Source organism: Cygnus atratus, chromosome 15 (assembly GCF_013377495.2).
Source record: "Cygnus atratus isolate AKBS03 ecotype Queensland, Australia chromosome 15, CAtr_DNAZoo_HiC_assembly, whole genome shotgun sequence".
Taxonomy (NCBI): Eukaryota; Metazoa; Chordata; class Aves; order Anseriformes; family Anatidae; genus Cygnus; species Cygnus atratus.
Window position 1 is genome coordinate 3,697,733 of NC_066376.1, and position 24,227 is coordinate 3,721,959.

The following is a 24,227-nucleotide window of genomic DNA, read 5'->3' on the forward strand; positions in this document are numbered from 1 at the left end:
TCACAGCAACAGGATGAGGGCACCCTGTGCTCTTCTACATGCCATCTTGCAAGTGAAGTTCTAACCACATCTAAGCCAACTATCAGCCCCACCGCATCTTGTGCAAAATAGGAGATTTGGGAGTTGGCCACTTCCCAAACTGAAGAACAACATTCCAACAATCTAAATTCCTGCTGTTTTTTTTGACCCCAGAGGACATCGCTCACATCTTCTCCTCACCAAATGTGGAAGACAGAGCTGTTTCCTCAGAAAGCCTCTGTACCCGTACCAGGTGAATGATCTTGACCAGCCTGTGATACAGCTCTCAGAAGAAAGGATGTTTCTGACCTAATTGTTTTGCTATGGAGCTCTTGTGACTCCTGTTCCTGTGACTTTCAGGCCAGCAAGCCATGACTTTCTAACTGCTCTTGGCCAGAAACTCACTCAAATGCACAGGCAGCTGCAAGCAGTACAATGCACCACAGGCAGCATTGGAAGTGGTCTCTGTGTCAAGTTTCTCCAAACTGGATTTGGAAAACAGGGAAACAATAGTTGTTATCTGAAAAAAAAAAAAAAAGCCTTCAGCTCAGTGAAACCCATCTTTGAAGATCAGAGATGGCAGATGAGCTTCACTACACAGCCTTACAGATACACAAGCAGCCATCTGCATCTCTGGATCCAGTTCTGTCCTTGGCCAACTCAGTTTAGAAAAGATTTTGTTTTTCTTGGGCTGTTTTTGTTTACAGCTGCTTGACCGAGGCAGAGAGTTCACCAGCAGCTGAATGCAGCCCAGGCTCTCCCAAGTGTAAGTTCTCCAGTGAAACATCTGGCTACAAGGCAAGGTCAAATGGGCCTGAAATGGAAGAGGGCCACAGTCTCTCCACAGAGATGCAGCCAGCTGGGAAAAGAACAGGCTTTTCTGGGTATGTTTGAGCATTAGGCTGGGAAAAGTAAAAGAAAAAGAGGGAAAGATACTGCAGAAGAGCCAGGGATCAAGAGGTTGGTTCTTTTATTGGTTAAAAATCAAGACCACCCGAATTGCTACATGAATTGCTGAGTCTTATTTAGCAGTAATTTAAATTGTTCCCGAACTGGCAGAAGGACTCCTCAAGTCCCTCATTTTTACATATTTACCAGTGTACATACACGAGTTTCTTTCTTTCCCAGTGTCCTGGAATTACCTCAGGCAACCATGAGAGATCAATAACAGAAAGAGCAGCTTCTCAAGCAGAAGACCCTCTTCTCACTCTGCTCTTTCTATTATTTACCTCTCATGAGTGCACTAGAGCTGGAAGGACAAAGAAAGACCTGACCTGCAACCTACCGCAAATCCTGATCCCTTTTTCTTTTGATCCTAAGTTCCTTAGACAAGGACCACCCAGTTGCTCTGTGTTTGTACAGCACCTAGCACTGCTGGTGCCCAAGTCAGTGTCTGGTTGCAATAAGGACACAAATAACAACATTGTTCTTGGATGGCGCAAGAGCTCCCGAGAACCAAAGAAACCATTCAGGAAGCATAAAGAGTGAATCCTTCCCTGCAGCCCCAGGGAATGTTAACAGCAATCTAACATTGAGGATTTCCTTGTTTTTAAAGAGTCTCGTTCCTCTGAAGGAGAATCAGGATAACTCCCATGTGAACCTAATGACCAACCAAGCACACACAACACCTACAGAGAGAGAGCTTATCATGGAGACACAGCAGGAACTGTTTGGTGTGATTGATTCACGGATTACCAAAAAACAGTGGAAAAGACTAAATTCACATTATAATGCTTCTACTGCACAAGCTGACCAATCATAATAACTATAATACCTAGTACCCGATTTTCAGAGAGAAATAGGTGAAGAATAATTGTCTGTTTCTGAGCTCTGCCTCCTTTAGGTACCTTCACTAAATCTCTCAGCCTTTTTGTGCTTGAGGATCCTTCTCTACAAGGATAAGGACAATAACAGACACTCACCTACTTCATCGGGTAATGAATGATTCAGATAGCTCTCATCGACCTCTTCAAGTCCTATACACAACATCCGATGTGTCATGCAGCCGTTCGCATCAGCCAGAAAGCTATCGTCTCTTAATGGGACTGAGTTTCAAGGGTGATGGACAGGGCAAAGCCTGTGGAAGGACCTGGCCTCTGAAACTTCTTCCTCTGCCAGCTCTGTCCAAGCTGGGACTGGTTTGCAGCAGGATCCACTTTCCTGTGGGGGGAAGCAGGGGGGAGGAAGGGGAGACAGCTAGTGCTGAGCGCGTGACTGCTATTGCATCCGGACGTCAGGGGCAGAAGCATCTTTTGAGGCACAGCACTTCAGCTGCTGCCTTCCTGCACCAGAAATAAAGGGCTCCAAATCCAAACCTGGAAGCCAACCAAAATACCGAACGATCGTTGTGCTTCTCATGTGCATAATCTGATGCCTAATTTGCACCACTTGTGTATCTTAATCCCAGCTTTCCAGAGCTGTCCCATCCCTGATCCCACCAGCAGATGGATTACATCTGCCCGAATGAAAGCCACGGTTTCACCCTACTCAGATGTTTCCCACCAAACTGTTGGACTGCAGCTGTTGGATACAGTTGGATGCAGGCCCCTGCCTCATACAGTCTTTGGTCTGAAGGCATGGATTTTCTTCCACAAGCTTGTTACCATTTCAGTCACCCTTCAGGCTGCCTGGACATGAGCAAGCCCTGATCTGGAGTCACTGTGCTCCAGTGAACACAATCAGCACTTCCGAGTGCACACAAGTGCTAACGTTTGCCTGGCCTGGAGCACAAATGCTGTGCAAAAACTCACAGACTAGCCAGTTATTAAGTCTATAGGGTACATCTGGATTGGAACTTTATTCAGACAAGTTTGGGAGCCCAAGTGTAAGCCATTTCTCATTAAGCACCCACCTCCAAAAGCTTGCTCGTAACCCTACTAAAATCCAACTTTCTACACCCCTCATCCTATAGGTAGAATCCAATGAAAAGAGACGTTTGCTCTGCCCATCTGGTATCAGCAACAGTACTGGTGGAGTAAAATGAAACCTGGCTCCCGTGCTTTTCCCAAAAAGTCTGAGGGATAACCCAGGAAACATATTCCATCCCCTAAATAACAAGAGCAGAGAGAATCCCACCCTCTGCTGCCATTCCTGTGGCACTCATCCAGGAAGCACCATCCCTGAGCCGAGACCAGGAGTACCTGTGGGTACCTGTGAGTACCCCTCCATCACCTTCTCGTACCAATGGTTTAAGGGTCATGACAAAACCTCCAAAAACTATGACGAGGCCGCTGTCCAAGCAAATTGAATGCAAGCTGAGCTGCACTTCCATGGGCTAGGATCACGCTCCTGGATCGCAGTGTAGCCAGCCCTGAGCTTGCACTAGGCAAAATCCTCAGCTAGGGAAACAGTCCCCATGAGCTTGTTCCCTCTCTGGTTATTCACAGCAGGGATAAGCAAGGCCTCATCTATAATCACCTAAAAACCTCACATGATTCATGCTCTCACAGTACAACAGCTGAGCACGCTGCAGGATACACAGCAATATACATTGGTGATGCACCATTACCCACTTTCCCATCGCAAGCCCTGTTGAAATGCTGCCATCAAATTATTTCAACTGATCAAAGTAGGAAAAAAAATAGAATATTAAAGCCCCAGATAACAAATTAATAAGAATAAAAGCATGTAGGTGAGAATTAAGAAGGCATTAACATTCTGATGGCATCTGCTGCCTAAATTAAACTACAGGAAAAAAAAAAAAAAAACACGAGTTCAGCTGACGCTCAGGATCAGGACAAATAGTTCTCAAATGGAAATTACAGTTTTGAAAATTATGCACCAAAAAAGGATCCAATTTAGGACATTTCTGATTTGTGAAGTTCTTTCTCCAGGTGGGGATCTCAGGCTTGACTGGAGGGCTGGCAACACGATTGGCAAGATGCTGAAGTCGCTCAGTTCCTGCATCCCGCAGCAGGACCAAACTGGCCTGTAGCCCAGCTGGGCCAGTCTCTGGTCGCATCTCCAGTCCCCATGGGGCTCTGTCCCCTTTTGGAATAGGACCACAGGGTTTCAGTGTGTAAAGTGTGTTTCATTCATGCAGACACCAACATGGAAAAGGAGGAGGAATTAGGCCTCGATTTTCAAAGGAGCTCAGTGTTAAATTATGTGGATAAGTGCATCTGTAATTTACATGAGCAGTTACTGTGACAACTAATAGTGAATGTCATAAGTAGCCAGTTGAGCATGTAATGACCTGAGTTATATGCACCATCATGCCTCCTTGGCACACCAAATTAGGTGTCCATACATATTTTGCATGCCCCAAAGGACTCCTAGCTCAGCAAAGAGCCCTAATTTTACAGCACAAGCCTGGTCTCGGCAGCCTAGCACAGCACAGACAGTTTATGCGATGCAAAGAGCTGGCACAAGCTCCATGGCCCAGGTTGGAATGGATCCTCAGACAGCTAATTAATTTTTACTGCTCCTTTGTGAACTGTAAATTACCCTTCCTTTCCTAGATTTCTGTCCCGTTTTTTCCCTGCCTTTCTCTAGCAAAGCAGTAAAAAAGGAAAAGTGCCAATAATGGGCTCTCGTCGTGATAAAAGCAGCCACTGCTCACTCGCACTTTGAACAGAGCTCTGCTTCTGACCAGAATACAAAGGCAAGTGGGTTTCAAGAAGCTGTCCAGAGATAAAGACTTTTCCTGGAGATGGGAGGATACAAGGGGTATTTAAAAAAAAAGAAAAGAGAGGGGGGGTCAATGTTTGTTTTTGGAGGACAAACACAACCAAGTTCCTCTCTCGTACGGGGTTAGAAACAAGATAAATAATCTTCACTTAGAGACCGAATTCATCAGTATTGCCTGCGCAAGAGCGAAGGGAAACTGCTTACCACGCTGAACATTAACAGCCTCCCCTTCCCACTTGGAGAGGAAAGAAAAGCCTCTCTCCGAGAAGGAGTGACCTTCAGACCACACACACACCGCAACCTTTAGAGAGCAGCCCCCGAGCAAGTGGTGCTGGAGCAAGGGTGGGCAGCTTCTTTTCACTGCGGCTGTGACCCTGCTCAGCAGCTCAAGCTGCTGACTTTCTCCTTGAATCCAGGTAGCAGCACCCTGCCAAGGGAAGACCGACTAGGATAGGCAAGATGTGGTTCCAGTGTATTTTCTTTGCTGGTGCCACCATCCTCCAAATGTGTTTCCCATCAGAGGCAGACGCAGCTGCAGGGAAGAGACCGTAACACACCTGAGATGAACTTTGCACAGGCTCTGCTGAAATTCGGGACTGCTTCAGCATGGTGAGAATCACCACTTCAACCTTGTGTCAGGACACCAGTATCTGCGTTAAATCTGTGATAACAAGATGTTACTGGAATTTTCATGTGGTTGCATTTACCAAAAGCCCCTTGAAAGGCCACAGCCGCAAGAACTTATGGAAGATCTCCGGGTCCATGCTGTTGGGATGCTGCAGGAATGAGAACACAGCATTTCTGGGGTGCCTTTACGGGGCCTTCAGCATATTAGATACTTGTATTGCAAAACACCGCATTCCTCAGCTCTGACGGAGCCTCTTTTATCTCAGCTGCAGATTCCTGAGTCGAAATCGCTGCCAGATGACTGTACACAGCGAGTTAATGGCCACAGAACCTGAGCGCCTCTTGCCTCAAGTCATTTATCCACAGCATCAGTGACGTTATCATGTTCAGCCCATATTTACTACAGCTACAAACTGATTCAGAGAAACCTGGAGTACAGGATTAATCATTTCTCTTGGGATGTTGAAAATGGATACCAGAACGGACTTCCAAATTAGGCATCTAAAAGTCCTGCATCTCCCAGGAGAGCCCCATTACATCTCCCCACTCGTTCTAATGGAATCTATACTATGTGAGCACGGCTTTGCCTCCCACCAGCCCTCTCTGCATAATTAGCCCCGGCTCAGGCTGCTGCTTTCCTTAATGGCTGGAGAACCACTTTCTTCAAGCTACTGAGATGTACAGAGGAAATGTTTATTGCAAAGTGCAAGCCAACCACAGCCAGTGGGTCTGGGCCATGGTGGAGGGATTCAGAAATGGCTTCTTCTTTTTTTTTTTTTTTTAATTTTTTTTTTTTTGCCTCAGAAATAGAACTCACTAAAAATAGCAGTTCCTCAGGAACAAGACTGCCTGAAAATAGCTGTTTCTCAGGAGCAGGGCTGGCTGCTTCTGAAAGAAGTAGCTATTAATGTATAATTGTCCCTGAGGCTGGTTTCTGAGAAAATGCTGCACATACAGAGGGCTGTAATGAGATACGTTCACAGGCGGGAAACATAGGTACCCCTCTCTTGTCAGAGGTCCTGTAAACTCCAACAGCTCACATAAGTTCATTTGACTCACAAATCTTAGTCACAGATCCATCACAGCACTGGGAGGTATTTTCCTCCGTACTGGTTACAGCAGTGCTCTGGGCTGCTGTTACTATTTAGACCGGTAAACGACAAAGCCTCCATCGGCTCTAATCAAAACTACAGTGGTTCTTCTCCCAGGACTTAGAAAGCTTTACAAGGTGGAGCCAGCGCTGTCTTTCCATACCAGGTCCAAGAACTTTGTTGAACTGCAGATTGTGCAACCTACTTCCAATTTCCTGCTCTCCTCGGCACTTAGTTTTCCTAAGCAGATGCTACAGGGCAATAAATCTTTTGAAGAATGGTCTTACATTTATGCCACTATGGTTTTGCTTTATAATGAGAAAAGAGAACTTGCTTGTGAGATTCGTTGATTGGTTGGTTATTCCTTAAAATGTCTCACTCACCCTCTCATCTCACCAGGGGTTCAACAGTTCATTTCTTGTGTCTTCTTTTCCCTTCCTGGCACAACCAGCCGATGCCTGCATAGAGGCCATTCTCCTTCTCTTCTTTCCTTAACAAAAACTCTGGATGACCGAAAGAAGCAGAGATTATAAAAGATCCGGAACAGGTGAATTTTGCAAAGTAGCAGCTTTAAGGAAACAGCAGTGCAGATGAAGTACAAGGGACTCTGACTGATTGCTCTCCTCGTTTCAGTCCTACACCAGTGCCAGAAATCATAGCATCCTGTGTTTAGAGCATGCTTGGATCCCAAAGGCTGGGTAGGACTGGGCTGTATCGTCACTGGATGGAAATCTGTAGAATGCCTCTTCCAGGCTGTGTTTTAAGTGTTTCTTCAATTAATATCTCTCCTCCCTTCACTGGTGATCTAACACTTTAACATTCTGGTAACAGCAGAAGCAGCCTTCAGAAGGAAGCGTGAGGCTGAAGATCCAGCCACCAAGTAGCCCACGCAGTTCTTCTAGCTCAAGAAATTGCTCGCTTTGTCCTGACCAAATTCCAGCAAGGTAAATGGCACTCTGCTCGCAATTACAGCAGGCTGCAATTTTCATTATGGAAACTACCTTTAGTTTTGTGGGTAGGTTTACATTGCAGTGTGCAACAAAGACGGGCATTCCCAGACTTAATTTTAACCTAGTTTGCTTAGGAGGGTGTACCAGAGAAGCTGCAGCCACACTGATTTCACATACCCACAGTTGTGGGAAACTTGTAAAACACAAAAAACGTGGCGCCAGAAATCTGCTGCCTGACACGGCCAGGCAGAACTAGAGCAGGTACACATACCCCTGCCACACAGCCGTGACATCTCACCACTCTGTGAACTGCTCTTTCCCTTCCCTGTTGCTAAGTGGTATTGTTATATAATCTAAACTGCATACACAAAAGGAAAAATCTATAATATATATAAATATATATACACATATTGGCCGTGCCTTTTAATTTGTTAAAATTTTGGAAAATGCCCTGGGACCCTCAAATCAAATAGCCCATGAAAGACAGACTGCTTGGCATCATTTCTGCTTGATAGCAGCAGGGTGAGGATATTTTGCAGCTCAGATCGGTTTGATTAAACAAGCATTTTGTTGCAGCCGTCATAGAGCGCTCATTAAAAAATACTCTACATTTGTATAGCATTTGTCATCCAAGAATCTCATCATGTTTTACACAATGTAATTAATTAAACTTTACAGCTCCCCTTGGAGAGGGATAAGGAAAAGGGGAGTTGCTTTAATCCATCACTGTAACGCAGCAGACACTGGGTTAGAGGGAAGCAGCTGTTCGACAGCATGCAGCAGCTCTAGGACAAGAAGAGAAGACTCCAGGCAAAGTCACCCAGGGAATGCACTACACACCTTGTGTTTGCCTGAATTGTGTTCTTCCACTGCAGCTTAAATCCCAGCTCTTGCAGAAAAGAGTGATCCCCCCAGACCTCAGGTTTATATCTGAGACACCTGCAGTACAGCACGCCTTGTCTCTGCAAGTATGCCACCTATTGAATCCCCAGCACTGCTAAAAAACAGGGGCACCACAACCCTGGCCAGGACCGAGGGAGGCAGAAGACATATAGCCACGCAGCCACAAACTGCATCTCGCAGTGCTGGAATGCTGTGCAAGCTGGTGCTTAAAGGGGAGGCAGGGTAAAGTCCCCTTAATCCCTCGCTTACTTCCCTCTCCCCTCCCCACCAGTAAATCCACACCTGTTAAAGGTCACCCTGAAATGAAATATATTCAAGCGCTGCCTGCTCCAGCTTGGCTGCCCGTCCCAGCCGCTCGCAGTCCCCCCCAGGTCGCGGAGCAGGAGGGGGACGGGGGTGCCTGCGTGACCTGCTTGAATGTCAGAGTCGCAGGGCTGAAATCCCACCCGACTCTTAGCTGATCTTTGGAGAGGAATCTCTTCCTCACCCTGGCTTTAAGCTCCTTTCTCGCCGAGCGTATAGGATAACACGACCACTGGGCGAGCCCGATTAGACAGATTGGTTGCGCCGCTTCCGCTACCTTGCAAAAAGCTGGAATCTGATCCGGTGCAAGTCGGGAAGGGGGTGCAAGGCATCACCCGTTTGGGAGTGAAGTATGACAACAGAAACACAGAGATACGTGTGGGGAGAGAATGGTGCAAAGAAACACGTGTATCCACTCTGCACCTCAGAGCAGCACTGAGAAAAGCGGGAGCAGGTAGGCAAGTAGGTATCTCACCACCTCACCAACTGACAAACACAGCTGTGAGTCCTGTAATGATGACTGCACCCTTTTTACTGGAGATTTATTGTAGGAAGAATAACTCTCCAGATGTCCAAGCACCTGACTGAAAGGCCTGGGCTTTTAATACAGAGTGCAGTGACAGACAATTTGCTGGTGGGGGCTGAGCTGGGGCTCTCCCATTGCAACCTTACAAACCTCCTGAATTCTTACGGTCTTCTCAGAAGATGCTTAGCTCCCTCGCTGAGCTTCTTCCAAGATGCAAGCCAGCAGAAGGAGAATAGCCATTGACTGCTTCAGCTGGGAAGGCCAGACAGACATTTTCCACGCAAGGCCATGCAAGTGCTGAGTATTTTCATCAGATGTAATGGTGGGAAAGAAGGAAAGAAAGGAAAAGTACAAGGATTGTTCTGGAGGAAGTGATTGTGGATTCAAAGATGGTAGCAAGGTGATTTTTTAAGCCTCTGTCACGTTATTTAATTGGTCTCCAAATCCTTCCCAGAAAATATGGGGCCTGTTCGTACAAGTCTCCTTCTGGGCCATTCACCTGTAGCCCAAAACGGGCATTTTGGTAAGCTGGGGTTCATCACACATGATGTTCATGAATGCAGCTCTGCTTGCACAGATGGGAAGGGTTCAGCCCTTTGGGATTGATACCACCTTGGTTCTTCCAGTGGGTACATCTCTTTCCTCTTTTTAGCATGAACAAACTGGTTTTCACTGGTCCTTGGTTTTATTTTCATGTTTGTGTATGGGAAGCAGGCAGCCTCAGATACAGCTGTCTCTGCAGCAGATTTATCTTAGTGAAAATTCCTGCTTTGGCTTTGCAAGTGTTTTAATTAACGTAAATTATTTTACTACACTTTACTACTGATAGCATGTAATTATCTCCCCACAGGTATAAATTTAGCTAACCAGAAGGCTGATCAAAGACCTACAAAATAAGGTACTTTTGCAACTGACACTAGATACAAGCAAAGGCTGGAAAGACAGGACCAAAGGAGGAAGGAGGAATTCCCCCTCCCCAGTTCCAAACACAGGGCTTAAATTTCCCCATTTGTAAAGATAATCATAACATTAACTTACACATCTTCTCAGAGAAGCATGAAGATGCATTGATACTTAAGTGCTGTGAAGGAGAAAACTATGTGCATGTTAAACTGTTAATTATTGGTAAGCAATCTCTTTTGCAAAGTGTTTTGAGGTTGACTATGGAAAATGGCTCTGTAATAACACAGAGCAAGCAATCCGCTTACAATCATAGGTTAATTCGCTCAACTGCTTTTGCTGGGTCAATCCCTAGGTATTATTATCTGTGCAAGGGAATTCGTTTTCCTGAGGAAGTCTGGCCATGGAAGAGATTCCAAACTCCACACCCAATTCTCATCCTATTCATCTCAACAGCCTGGTTTCCACTGCAAGCACATTTTTAGATGAATGAGGTTGAGACCTATGCAGAGCAGCTGCACTGCTCTCGCCACATCAAACTGCTCATACAATTCAAAAATAACAGGTTGGATCAGGCTACCTGAGATGCCTGTACTTTTTCTCCAAATTACCAGTTAATAAAACATGCATCTCTCCGTTGAGCTTCTGCAGATGCTTCTAGCCCATTATTTCTTTTTCTCTTTGGTGGCTGCAGCCGCTTAACCTGTGAGAGTGGGAAGACACCAGATGGAAATAAATGTTTAGGAGCCAAGAGGCATCCTATGCCAAACCGCATGTTTCAGAACTTTATCTGTCCACTTGTGTAGGTTTGATCCTTTATTAAAAGCACTGGATGCTTTGTCATCAGTTTGAGTGGGCGTAGGATCAGTTAGGTAAATCCTCGTCTCTTGACCTTCCTGAAGGCCACTCTGTGCTACTTTATACATCTATGGATAGTGTCTGCATATTCCTATAGCATCACTGACCACCAGTCCCAGGTGAGACCCTGAATTTTCAAAGGGTGGCACACAATGGAAATATGATTCCAGCCTCTAAGATCTTATATTCCAAGGGAGGTTGTGTTATGATTTTTGTTTCTCTTGTTTGGTAATTTTAATGAAGAGTGTTGCTTAACTTTTCAGCCCACAACTGAATCTTTGGAGTGAAAGAGGCAATATTATGTGTTATGTTTGCTATTGGAAAAAGGAAGAGTCTTTCATATTTATTGACGTCCTTTGCAAAATACTTTTTTTTTTTCATTTTTGAATGACATACTCCCTATTATTTCCATGCCATTACTTATAAACTTCACAGCATTTTCTGGAGGGGTCTTCAGCAAGATGAAAACCTCAGGGCAACAGTCCATTAGGCTTTTATTTTTATAGGTTGGGTTAAACCTTCTTGAAACTGGTATATTTAACTGCATTCTTTATTTAGGGTAGCTGAAGGAGACATTAAGTCTGTATTTCCACCCACAATGCAAGATTGCTCAAGTACCTGAAGGCTCTGAGGGGACAGTCTCGGGTAGGATATTAAAAGGAAAGAAGGTTTTGTGTGGATGGACAATATGGTTCAGGTGGAGGAGGAGACAGAAAGAGAGCATGCTGAAACAGTCAGGGAACGGAAACTCCAAACAGCCTGAATAATCACTGATACAAAACCTGGACTGAATACAAGGAACAGAGGGCTATGGGGTCATGATGCTGCCTGGAACAGGTGTGGAGCAAGGAAACTAGCTTTCAACTGTGTGATTTCTTCTCTGTTCAGGAAAGGAGGGCTGTGAGCATTCTTGTAAGTAAACAGAGATACATCAGAAATACCTTTCTTCATCACTTCTCCTCCTCCAATCTGGATCAACCAACAATACCTTGAATTTTGGCCAGCAGCACAGGTCAAAGGGAGGAAACATGCTGCAAGGCCTCCCACATATCTATACCATTTAACTCTTACTGCTTGGTTTGGGATTAAAATGGCCTAAAGAGAATGATACGTCTCCCTTTGTTGACCAGAGTGGGCAGTTCAGGCCAAGGTTTAGGACACTGCTGTCCCTAATTGCTTTGGAGTTGTATCCTTTTTATGGCCTTCCTTTCCTACCGTAACAAATCACACTTCCCCAGGCCTTGCTATAAGCAGTTTGAACAACTCTGTGTGCTCTTCCACTCTGCAGGGAACTCCTTAAAACGAAGCACCTGCCATTGGCCTTTGAATTAATCTGCCTTGCATGAGTAATCCTATTTACAACAATAGGTTGCCTTGCAAGAATGAGGGAAGCAAGTCTGAAGCATGCTTGTATGCAAGTACTGTAAAAAGGCCACACAGTAGTTCACGAGGGGACACTTCTGCAATAAAACGACAGTTACTGGTAAAGTGCAATAATAAAATAAAGAATAATTTAATAAAGGGATTTTTAACTCATTTAACAGTAACTAAATTCAGAACTCTTTCTTTAAGTGACCAGGCACACTGTATTCTCCTAATCCTACTTTCTGTTAATAAGTAAAAGAAAAATAGCAGGCAGTAATCTACTCCTTCTGATTCTATTTTTATGTCACAGGAGAGCAGTATTCATGCAAATAAATTGATTTCAGTAAGATAAAGGATCAAAATACAAGCTGGACATCTAGACCAGCCTCGGAGTAAGACGCATAATAGAGTACCATCTATGTAGAAACAACAGAGGTCCCATGCCACAACTCATTTAATACCAGGTAACACAAACCCTACAGATTAAATGCAAGAATCCTGCAACGGCAGGAGGAAAGCATGTGGAATAGGACTCTGTGACCTAAGGGAAGTAAAAGCTTCAGAGACTGATAGCTCGGTGTTTATGTAGGAGCCCCGCAGGCCCCCTTCAGCGTCCTTAATTTAGTCTTTATCATCTCCGATCCATTCTAACAGTCCCCCGCGGGACAGAGATTTAATATCTAGAAGGTTGACCCGCCAGATACAGTGGTGGGTGGCTGCTCCCCGTTTACTGCTGTATCACTTTGCTTTTCGGATCCAGCACAACGAACGGCAAAACCTGACACTGTTTTATGAACAAAGATGCGATTCAAAGCCTCTAGAGGTCAGGCCAGCTCTCAGCCTCCCTCAGCAGAGGCATTGTGCTGCGTGCCAGTGACACCTGCTGGAGCCCACCCCCGGCCGGCTCCGCAGGTGTCCCTCGGCCCCCCGGGGGTCTGCGGGCATCAGAGCCCCCAGAAGAGGGCAGGTGGGCGGCATGAAGGGGATCCTGGTGCCCCCTGACCTCTGCGGGGAGGCAGGAGGTGGCTTCTCCCGCACGCCCTGCTGCTCGGCTGCCTGCAGCGCTCCATCTCGGTGGGTCTCCTTCCATGGCCTCCCCTTTGGTCTGTGACACCCCTCCAGAGGAAGAAGGACCCTTCGTGGGCGCTGAAATGGGAGCGTGCGACCGTTGTGGCACCTAAACCGTTGTGTTTCCACCTAAAACCTGTGGAAAATAGGGGCTGAAGTTCCTCCTCCACCTGACGAGACCGCATGAGAGGGCTGCTTACCCCAGTGACCCCTCGCAACCTACACTGCAATGTATTGTCTCAAATAGGATATATTTGTACGTGCGTATATGTGTATATATTTGTATATCTGTACGCAATGTATTTTAAGTTTACACCCTGGTGTGTGCTATCTATGAATAAGCGTGTACAGCATTAGGGCTGCAGCTCTGGGCCCCACACTGACAGGCCTCAGCCCCGTGCCCGTGGCAAGCGAGGCAGCGCCGCAGCCCGCCTTGGTGGCCACGCTCCGGCCCCCAGGAGGCGACACGGCGACAACGGGCTCGGTCGCGACGCGACACCGCCTGAGGGAGGCGGCGGGGGCCGCGACACACCCAAGATGGCGGCGCCTCTCCCCCGCTTCCCTCCCGACCTTCTTCCCGTGAGCCTCAGCGGCCCCTTCCCGCCTCGCCCCGCCGCAGCGACAAGATGGCGCCGGTGCCGGGTGAGTACCGCGGGCCGCCAAGGTGACCGCGGCCCCCGCCCGGCCCCTCGCCCCCTGACCGCGCTCTGTCTCTGTCTCTGTCTCTGTCCCGCAGTGCCCCTCAAGGACATGAAGCTGCTGGACGTGAAGCTGGGCCAGCTGCCCACCTGGCTGGCCATGAGGGACTTCACCCCCGGAGGCATCGGGGGGGCCCTGCGCAGAGGTGAGGGGGGTCCGGGGGGCCGCGCTGGTGGCGATGTGTATAAACGTCATTTATGAGTGTATAAATACCGTTTATGGGTGTATAAACGCCATTTATGTGTGCATAAACGTCGCGGTGGCAGGCTGCAAGGGCTGCTTCACCGCAATTTGTGTGTTCTTGAAACCTCGCCTCACTTAGTGCCGCGTTTGGCCTTTGGTGAACCTGCTTCTCGCCTGGGCTTTGTGTGCCAGAGGTTTGTTTTCAGTGACCCTTCTTCCATAAAGAGGAAGTCAAGTCACCTTATTCTCTGAAGATAAGTAGGGACACAGGGCTCTTATGGATCATTTAGCAAAAATTTTGACCAACGCCTTTGCTATAGATGCAGATATGCCATTTAGGCAGACTTAAAAATATCAAATGCAAGTATCTATGTACTGCATATATAAGTATTAAAGCATCCACGTACTGCATATATGTTAGTATTAAAGCGTGAATTAATTCCTAAGCAGCTTGAGCTTATGAAGTCATAGTAATGTTTTGGGGAAAATGATAAATAGCTTTATGTTAACTTTGCTTAACAAACACACCAGCTGCCTTTTCTCTGACTTGATTCTGAAACCTTTGCATGTTCCATCAGAAACACTTTCCTGAAGCCCTGTGAATCCAGCGTGCTTCTTTCTGACACAGAAAAATATACAGCTCCTCTGGCTGCTATGAAAACCGCTTTTCTCCTACACAGGGTATGAGAGGTATTATAATAAATATATCAATGTGAAGAAAGGGGGCCTTGGTGGTATCAGCATGGTGCTTGCTGGATACGTTGTCATCAGCTACATGTGGAGCTACAGTCACTTGAGTAAGTAAACGCAGTACGGCTGAGTGTGCACAGTGCAGCCTGGAAGACTGCCTGGGGCAATTAAAACAGTAAACCCGTTAGTGCTTTTAGAAATTAAGTGAAAGACTATGCTAACCATTGCCACTTCAATCTGAGACTGTCTGTGGGCAGGCAAAACTTGTTTAGCTCTAGAGCACCTGAATAACTTTTAATAGATTATCAAATAGCCAATATTTTCGTGTGATGAAGAAAGTATAAATCTTGTCTGTCTGACCTGATGTTGCTTAGAAACTGCACTTAAATTTCTTGTAGAGTGCTTTCTTTCCTGTAACTTCAGTATTATTTTTCTCGTGACTTCAGTAAAATTAACTTGTTTTACATCGATACAGAGCACGACCGTCGCAGGAAGTATCACTGACGCACAAATTTCAGAAAGTGAAGGTGCAGCTCCCGAATAGACTCGGCTACTGGAACAGTTACCCGACAGGAGACATCAGAACTGTTCATAATAAACTCTGTACTATTATGACCAATAATAAAGTGCGTACACTTTACACCCACTGAGCTGAGGCTCTCATAACTCGCTTGTTAATTGTACTGTGTGGGTTTGTCTTCTCAGCTTTACGTCCCTTGAGGACAAGTTCAGAGATGGCTGGAAAAGGGTCTGCTATCTAGGCTGCATGATGAACTGGGGAAATTACTACAGCTGATTGGTATTGATTCGTATTTAACTATGTGATAAGAAACAATCCAATACTTTTTTTACTTCTAATGACCTAAGTGTTACTGACTGGACAGCTAGCTAAAAGGATATGATATTTTATTTTGAAAGAAGAATATCTGAGCTTTAAGAGACTTCTTGTCGTGGCTGTGTATTTCTGATTCACAGTCCGGCTGTCATTTGGGACTGGAGGTATTAGAACAATTTTTCCACTGCAGAACACTCTCTGAAATCAGTTTTAGCTTTGTTACCTCTATTAACCTGTCAAAACTCCAGCTACTTTCGTTACTAAGAGAAGCTGGAAGGTTATTCTGAATGGGTATAAGCCTCAAAGACCATTAATATAATGAAAGTCCATGAAAAAAAAGGAAAATCTTTGCTTATTGACTTAAAGGCAGGGGTGAGAGTACGTGTACAAATGCAATTTTAAATTTCTGTGTGTTTGTCCCAGTTGATTAGCTTCCTCGTGCACTTCAAGCAAGGGCATCCTATTGCTACAGCACTACCTGCTGAAGCTTGCGACTGCACCTGGGCGTTGCAACTAGGACCTGCAGTATGCTTCTCAGTAGGAGCAAGAATGAAAACCACTTGTTAAGGGATACAAAGAATCTCTCAAGCTTTATCGGTAACAGGAAGGCTTTCAGTTTCAAAAAACAGCAGTTCAGGGAGCGAAGACCTTAAACTTCTCTGGACTAGATGGGAAAGGGAGCTAGACACTCAAGGGCTTGTTCCTTTTCATACATACAGGTAACACATCTCAGTGTGGCTACTACTCAGCATCTAGGGGCACACGATGTTATAAAAACTGTTTAATGGTCTGTCATACCATAGTCACTTAGTCTTGAAACTTGTATTTTGACTGACTTAATATCCACAATAAAACAACAGCTGTCATTCAAACCAACATAGGCTCTGGTCACCTCTCTTATATAATCATGTTACTCTGTTTAAAAAAAAAATCATAGCTTTTTCCATCAGTACATTTCAATAAAAACAAAGTATAAAGGCAGCCAGCAAATAAGAGAGGGGTTAGACTCAATAAGGCTCATATTGTAGGTGCAAGTTTTTCATTTTTTTGTTTTTTTTTTAATTCACATTTTATCATTGGCCCTTTTGAAATACTCTTTCACAAAATGAATGGGTTTTGGCTTGGAGTTTCTCAGAAGAATGTTCTACCACTTCTAACTGCAGTGTTCCATAAGAATATAGAGCTCCACTTGGGTCTTCTCTAGGCTACGGAAATACCTGCTCAGTGTGAGCTGAATGATGGGTGCTGAGAAAAGGCTCTCCTATTCCTACGCTTTAAGCTGTGTTCATTTCCTACTTGCTTTGCAAATGGAAAATGAGCACAGATGTGAAATTCCTAAAATCATTGCTCCTCATTGTTTGGCTAACCACAGAGATGCCAATTTATTATCCCCCAATTTGTTTTCACCCAGAAGATTAATTTCTAACCTTCAGAATAGCAAGAAACATAGAAACAAAGTAAGTGGACGAGAGTTTTGCAGCCTGGTGTATGTGAGGCCTTAAGTCAGCCACCAGGACAGGTTTATCTGGATCTAGGACCACGACTTTGCTTTTTAAGAGCTACAGGACAGCAGAATTCCTACTTCCTCACTGAAGGGAAGGCATTTCAAATATTAATTTTCCCAGTCAGTCTTCCTGCTTCCACAGGGAGGGGTGAAACGCTGCAGGTTCTCCAAACAGAAGTGGCAGAAGGAAAACACTTTAAAGAAACACTGGAGTAAGATGAGTTTACGTTGAACGCTGCACCGGTGAGGGGTTTGCATATCTATTTGCTTTTAGATCTACTTTTCAGCAGGGCTCAACGGATGTAGACGGAGGCCAAAATCTATTTTAAAAAGGTTAAAACATAAAAAAAGTTGTGGACAATTACAAAAATCTTGCTTAGCAGCAACCAGCCTCTGACCAGTTCTTTCAGTAATGGCATTAAAAAAAACAACCTGATAGTTCAAGAAATAGTGCTAGGCAGAAACCTTTTCTCAGTGTTAATAGCTCCCTTGCGCTCTTCTTTCTGCTCTTTCACTGTCCACTGAGAAAGGCCAGATGTCCTTTGGTGCATCTGTTGGCATAATGACCTTTTTCACCACACTAAAAAAAAGAAAGAGAGAGGTGAGTTAGTACAGAGTTACAGCTTCTTCCTCCTGCTGCATTTAATAATGTAACCAGCAACTGTTCAGTTCCAAAACTTTTTCCAGGTATGGAAGGTGCAGGTTCAGAGGTGAAGCAAAACTTGGTGTCACAAGGGTCACCACGACTTAAGGGCTATTCCCACTCCTCGGAGCAAAAGCTGCTCCTGCGCTGGGATCAACCCGGCCCCACGTTATCATAACACACTGCAAAGGAGGCGGATCTCAGCGCACAACTGCAAAGAGCACAGGGCTGTAACACACAAGGAGAATTTCAATATTTGAGGCTTCCAAGACCACTCCACTTGATAAGAACTCTTGACGCAGAGATATACTGGGGGCTCTGCTGATCAGCTATCCCAGATTAGACAGAAAAGTGCATCTGAGTAAGATTGATGACTTTGCACCTTAGGGCTATTCAAACCCAGATAGAAAAGTCAGTATCTGATATTACAGCATTCTCCACGTACGTAATTTACTCGCTTCCTTAAATCCTAGCTCTATACTGCTCATTTACGGGAGATGAAGTACAATAAGGTAGCCTCGGGCAGAGATGTGACTTTTGAAACCTGCAGTTGCAAAAAAAAAAAAATGGGAAAGGCAAGATGAAAATTCTGTGCTTTCTCACTCACTGTAACATTTTGCTAGTTCCAGTTATAGGAGCTCACGTCTCTGAGGCTGTCACTGTCACAAGATGCCTTCAGTGGAGTGGGTTTATGTTGTCAGCATTTACTAAAACTTTGTTTTGGAACTGAATAAACAGCTACTAAACATTTTCAGTGAAATTGATTCAGCTTCTTAAATACCCTTGCCTGGTCACAGTAACTTCTACCCAGACAAGCACTTGAGACACAAAGTTGGCATGTACAATATTATAACTGTGAAAGATGATGGGAAATAAAGTCGGTTTTTTTTTTTTTTTTTTTTTTAAACTCTCTTCTAGTGGCTAGGGTTGTGGCTTTCGGGGAACAATGAGCAGAGATGGAAACCCAATTGTGTCAAAGTTTTTCCCATGATCCTGAATGAGAAATCAAGGCGAGTAGTTTACTTCTTGGTTTGACAGGGAGGGCTTGCTGAAATTGCAGCTGAAATACTGAACAGTCTGAAACAGAACAGAAATTTCTGTTCCTATCTGAAATTGAAATATTCAATTTCTGTTACTCACAAGGACCTTCCACACCAGTCACTCCACAGTCTTTGGGTGTAAGCAAATTAACTCAGGAGATAAAACTAATATTAATCCTTACTTGGAAACATACAGTTTGATAGTCTCCTTTAACCATCATTGTGGTAGGGCTCCTGTCTATTAGCAGACAAACCCAAGTCTGCCCTACTACAGTCTTAACTCGTCACAGCAAGCCCCTGAGCTGGCAAACCAGCAGTCTCTACGCTTAAGAACTCAATAATAATTGCCACAGCTATATCCACTTGCTAAAGTGCAATGTCTAATGAGCAGGGCACGATTCACCGTGAAAAAACCTTTCGCAGGACCAACACCACAACCACACCACTCCATTTCTTTGCCCGTGACAAGCAACCAGTAGGAAAGCAGCATGAGGCAGTCCAGACGACATGTGCTCTGTACTTCTCAAATGTAGTACCCCCGATCTCCCTCCTCGTGCCTCCCTTCTGAATTACCTTGTAACAGGTTACTTGCTCCAACGGCCGGGGTCCTCTGTTCCCAGTGTTGTTATTTTGAGACTGCATGACTCCGATGACTTGGGGCGTCCTCTGTTGGTTGGGAGAAGAGTTCTGACTCGTTAAGTGCATCAGGCATGATGACCTTTACGGTTGTTATTTTGTTAAGAAGAAAAAAAGAACACCCCACATATCGAGTGATCAATTTTCTTCCAAATCTATGTGTGGGTGATCTGCCAGCTGGAGCACCAGAGAGAAGAAATCAAAAACTGAGGCTTACAAAGCCCAGCAATCCTGCTTTTCTCTGAAAAGCAAATTTAGAGTTGGTTTAGGCTGCTAAAATATCATTGCCATCACTGAGAGGTGTCATGCAGATTCCAAAAACTGGCAGAGTGCTGCACAACCACATATGATGTGCTTCTAGGTAATGCAGGAGTGTTCTGTGACTAGATTTTCATGTAAAGTTGGAGCAACCTTAGGACCTTCATGACTATAATGGCACTCAGGGCCGCTAGCTGCTTAAATCTTGTGTAGCACTTCCCCTGCTTCCAGGCTGTCCCCTAACTGCCACTGCTGGCCTCTGAACTGAAGAACGGTAACAACGACTGAGGAAGTTGGCCAAGTTGAGAGGAGAAACAGAACAAAGCAAAACGCCATGGTCCCAGGACAAAAGCAGCAGAATCTGTCACGATCAGATGGCAGACATTAGAGGGCTGGGAGGAAGGTAGAGAAGGGGGCAGTGCTTCGTGGTTCATTAGGATTTTTCTCCAAGTCCTTATTAAGAAAAGTATATCACACACCACTGTAAATAAAATAGGCGAGGTTTTCCCTCATTTAGTGAGCGTTTCTCTATGGTTTTCCAAGCAAGTCAGATCCAGGAGTCCAGGTATCCTGTTTTGGCCACTAGAGACCATAACCTCTTCTAAAGCAGTGTGGGAAATGCTTTGAGAGTGGGTATGTAGGGGAGGCAGGGAAACTGTGTACCTTTTGCTGTGTTTGTGTCGGCTGAGGCAGTGGTGGTTGCTCTGTGGTTCCCATAGGCAGTTCAAACCGAGGGCTGGTTTAGACCAAAACAAAAAAAAATGATTCTCAAATCATATGCCAACGTTTTACCATCAGCTCAAAGAACACAAAACAAGAAAACAAACATTCAGCTAATTAACTTAGGTTCATGGGAAATAGGCCTCCCCTCCCCACTTCTCTTCGCATTTTGATGCTCAGTACTTATGTACACTAAAATGCTAAACCAGTACGCAGCATCTCCCTCTAGCTGTGAAGTCTTCCGGAATCTAAACCCATGAAATTTCACCGCACTGATGGCATCCGAGCACCACTCCAGAGGCTTACTGGTAACTCCCTGAGGAGCCCCTGCCCCACACCCTCAAAGTGAAAATACACAGTACAACAAACTAAACGTTGGCCAACTTTCCAAAACCATTGGGAAGCACCAGAGCATCCTCATTTGACATGTATCAGATTACGGAGGAAACGAGATTACAGGACAAGCCTGGAAACATACTCACTGCATGAATTTACAGGTAGGTCCCTCTGGACAGAATCCTACTAGGTAATTCACACAAATGACTCTTCGAGTGTGTCGGTGTCTGCAGAGGGGACCTGCAACACAAAGCTCAATGGTTCACGTATCACAAATATGCACAACAGCACTCACTAGCAGCAGGTACACAAGCAGATCATGCAAAGAAAGAACGGCAGCACCCTACCCTTGATTTATAGCCACAGAAGCAGCAACTATACAACATACATACCATGTTTACAGAAGCCTCTGTCATACCAGGGACAGTCTTTGATCTTAGATTCCGGGTCGATGTGCAAGAATGGACATTCTTTGTTACTGCATTCCCCTGTACCAAAGGCAAACACACTTCTTAGTCAGTTGTACAAGTTCAAGATCAAACCACTCCTAAAGCATTACCTGGATCGTGTAGCTCCCACAAAGCTGTTACCAACATTTACACGTTCAGGCACAACAGTCTTACTGCCTGCCTTAACCTAGGGGATGAACGCCAAGCACTCACCCCCGGTGAGCCAAGTTCTACCAGACTGGATTATTTATGTGTGCTTTTAAAAACAATGCAGAAACTGAATTGGAAAGAGCAGTCATGATAACAAAAACCAAACATTTAGTGCACCAAAAGTGTGGAGAAACTACAAATTGCGCACTAACCTCACAATCCAAGGAAACCTACAAGACTGTAAGTTTCTGACAGCAAGTTGCCTCATTATGTCCAGATCTCCAGAGCTGGAAAGCAAGTGCATAAAAGTTTTGCACCCCCATGCCCTCTGCTGCTCATCAACTCCCCAAAACAAGAGTCATGCAAAGACCACCTGCTCAGCCTCCTCAACTCATAACCAAAACAGAAAATAAAGTATAAAACCCAGTAACAACTTTGAACTTCCCCCCTCTTCCCCCAAGGGACAAGCTCTTGAGAGAGAAGACATCTACAACGCATGGCAGACTTAGGGGTATAAGATGAAGCGCTAACCAGATCTGAGAAGCTACAACCTAACAGTATCAGCAAACTCAGAAGAACTGCAATGCTCTGCACAGTATGAGAGGGATGTACCAGGATCCTCTTCATCAGACTCCCACACTTACAAGGAATGCTAAGTAGGAGCTACAATGCCCCTTACCAAATTTGGAGTAGAAGTAACACTCAGGCATCTTGGTCATGTCGTACTCATGCAGAAACTCGCACTGGTCTCCTTTTTTGCACAGTCCTCGTAGCCAGTGTTTGCAAACAACTGTCTTCTCCCCGCTGATGTGTCTGAATGGGCACATGCCTCCTGCAGAAGGATGGGATGAGCAGAAGGAAAACGAAGAACAATTAAAATCTGCAGCACAAGCAGGCACACAGCAACAACACCGCTTCACTCGCCTCTGCAAGAGGGGTTTCAGAAGACTTTGCTTTTGTTTATGACTTTAGCGTTTAATGGCAATGACAAAACAGGGACTTCCAAACAAGTCCTATTTTACCCTCTAAGGAACTGAGCAGTGTAGTATCCAGCTATTAAAGCTGACAATCACAAGCCACAGCTACTAATACAGACACAACAACACAGGTCTGCTTGTGGTAAATTCAAGCCTTCCCTTACTGGTAGATTTTCTCATTCACCTCCCAGTTTCCAAAAACTAAAACCCAAACTCCAAAACAAACAATCACTTCACAGTTGCTGTAGTTTATCCAATATCCTTCATTTTTATGCTCAATCTCCGTTAGCTAGTGCTAGCAAATCTAATTTTCTTACCCTTCATATATGTTTGACAATATTGGACACACTACTTGCCTTTTCCACAGGCCGCTTTTAAAAAAAATTCACAGACAGCTGCACCTGATTCTGTGGAGAAAACAAAGAAATATAATTAATTGCAATGAACTTTTGTAGCAACTTTCAAAACATTTCCTTTCCCAAGAAGCAATCTGGTCCTCAATTCCAAAAGAAAAGCAACATTTCGGTTTGGTGAATTTACTCTCTCCTACATGAACACCTTGTTCAGGCCTGGCCTTCACAAATACCTCTATTCTCCTTGGTAAATATGCAGCAGGGGAACTTGCGTTAGGTTAGTGGTGCGTGTCTGGACTTTCAGAGATTTAGATTTTGCCTCTGCTGTTAAGTCAGTCACTGCAGTGAAACTTGCGTTCACAGTCCTGGCAACTATGGTCTTGTATTATTTGACCAGAATGGCCTGAAACAGTCATCGCTGTGTTGTCCCTTGCTGATCGTGAGCAGCAGGAATCACAGCATTCAAGAGAATTAAAACACGGGTATTAGCCTAGCCGGAAATCTTCAGCAAATGTCCAAGTCTCGTCTCCCTAGGCTGCTTGTGCCAGGCTATCAGACTGCAGGAGAGCATTTCGAGACCAGGCCGTGAATGCACCTAGAGTTGAAGTTTCCCTGCCACCAAAACACCTCAGCTATCAAAAGGGAATGAAATAGAGGGTGCAGGAAAGTGATCTTTATTCACGTTAAAGACTCAACTTCCATTTTCTAGGCCGGTGTGGTACAAACTAAAGCTTTCAGAAGGGAGAACGGGAAAAACACCTGGTCTGAGACCAAAATGCGGCCTCACAGAGAAATCTGCCTAGGAAAGCAGGAGCGGGGTGGAAGCAGGGGCAAGAGCCGAGCAGGGGGAAAGGGCAAGAACAGAGCAGGGGGCAAGGGCTGAGAGAGGGGCTCAGCTACCCCAAAAGCCCACAGCAAAGGGGGAAGGGAAGGGAAGGGAAGGGAAGGGAAGGGAAGGGAAGGGAAGGGAAGGGAAGGGAAGGGAAGGGAAGGGAAGGGAAGGGAAGGGAAGGGAAGGGAAGGGAAGGGAAGGGAAGGGAAGGGAAGGGAAGGGAAGGGAAGGGAAGGGAAGGGAAGGGAAGGGAAGGGAAGGGAAGGGAAGGGAAGGGAAGGGAAGGGAAGGGAAGGGAAGGGAAGGGAAGGGAAGGGAAGGGAAGGGAAGCCCCCCCGCGCCCACACGCACTGTCCATGCCGGGAAAAGGCAGCGGCTGCGCCCCCAGCTGCTGCTCCACGGCCAGCTCCAGGTCGAACTTGATGTGATCCACGCTGGCGATGAGCTCCTGCATGGTGGCAGCCGGGGGGCGACGGCACCGGGAGGGAAGGGGGGGAATGGTGGGGGCCGGCTGCGGCCAGGCCCGGCCCGGCCTGGCCCGGCCCAGCCTGCTCCGCTTCGGCAGCGCCTCGGCTGACGGGGAGGCGGCGGCAGCGCCGCTCCGCGCCGCGCCGCCCGCCTGCGGGATGCCGGGAGCCGGCCTCTGACCCCCGCCTCACGGCACCGGGGCCGCCCCTTCCTCCC

At 45.8% G+C, this 24,227-nt stretch overlaps 2 protein-coding genes across 2 annotated transcripts; one reads left to right on the plus strand and one right to left on the minus strand.

Annotated features, from left to right (window-relative positions):
• The first annotated feature begins 13,746 nt into the window (after positions 1-13,746).
• ATP5MF (ATP synthase membrane subunit f) lies at positions 13,747-15,460 on the plus strand. Its single transcript, XM_035563527.2, has 4 exons — positions 13,747-13,880; positions 13,975-14,082; positions 14,801-14,917; positions 15,286-15,460. The coding sequence occupies exons 1-4, from the start codon at positions 13,865-13,867 to the stop codon at positions 15,312-15,314; spliced, it is 270 nt and encodes an 89-aa protein (XP_035419420.1). The 5' UTR covers positions 13,747-13,864; the 3' UTR covers positions 15,315-15,460.
• Positions 15,461-16,205: 745 nt separating this feature from the next.
• Positions 16,206-24,166, minus strand: CPSF4 (cleavage and polyadenylation specific factor 4). The gene is made up of 8 exons (XM_035563524.2): positions 23,895-24,166; positions 22,715-22,765; positions 22,061-22,213; positions 21,175-21,270; positions 20,929-21,022; positions 20,390-20,462; positions 19,406-19,498; positions 16,206-17,729 (listed from the first exon to the last, which is right to left on the minus strand). The coding sequence occupies exons 1-8, from the start codon at positions 23,995-23,997 to the stop codon at positions 17,661-17,663; spliced, it is 732 nt and encodes a 243-aa protein (XP_035419417.1). The 5' UTR covers positions 23,998-24,166; the 3' UTR covers positions 16,206-17,660.
• Positions 24,167-24,227: the final 61 nt, after the last annotated feature.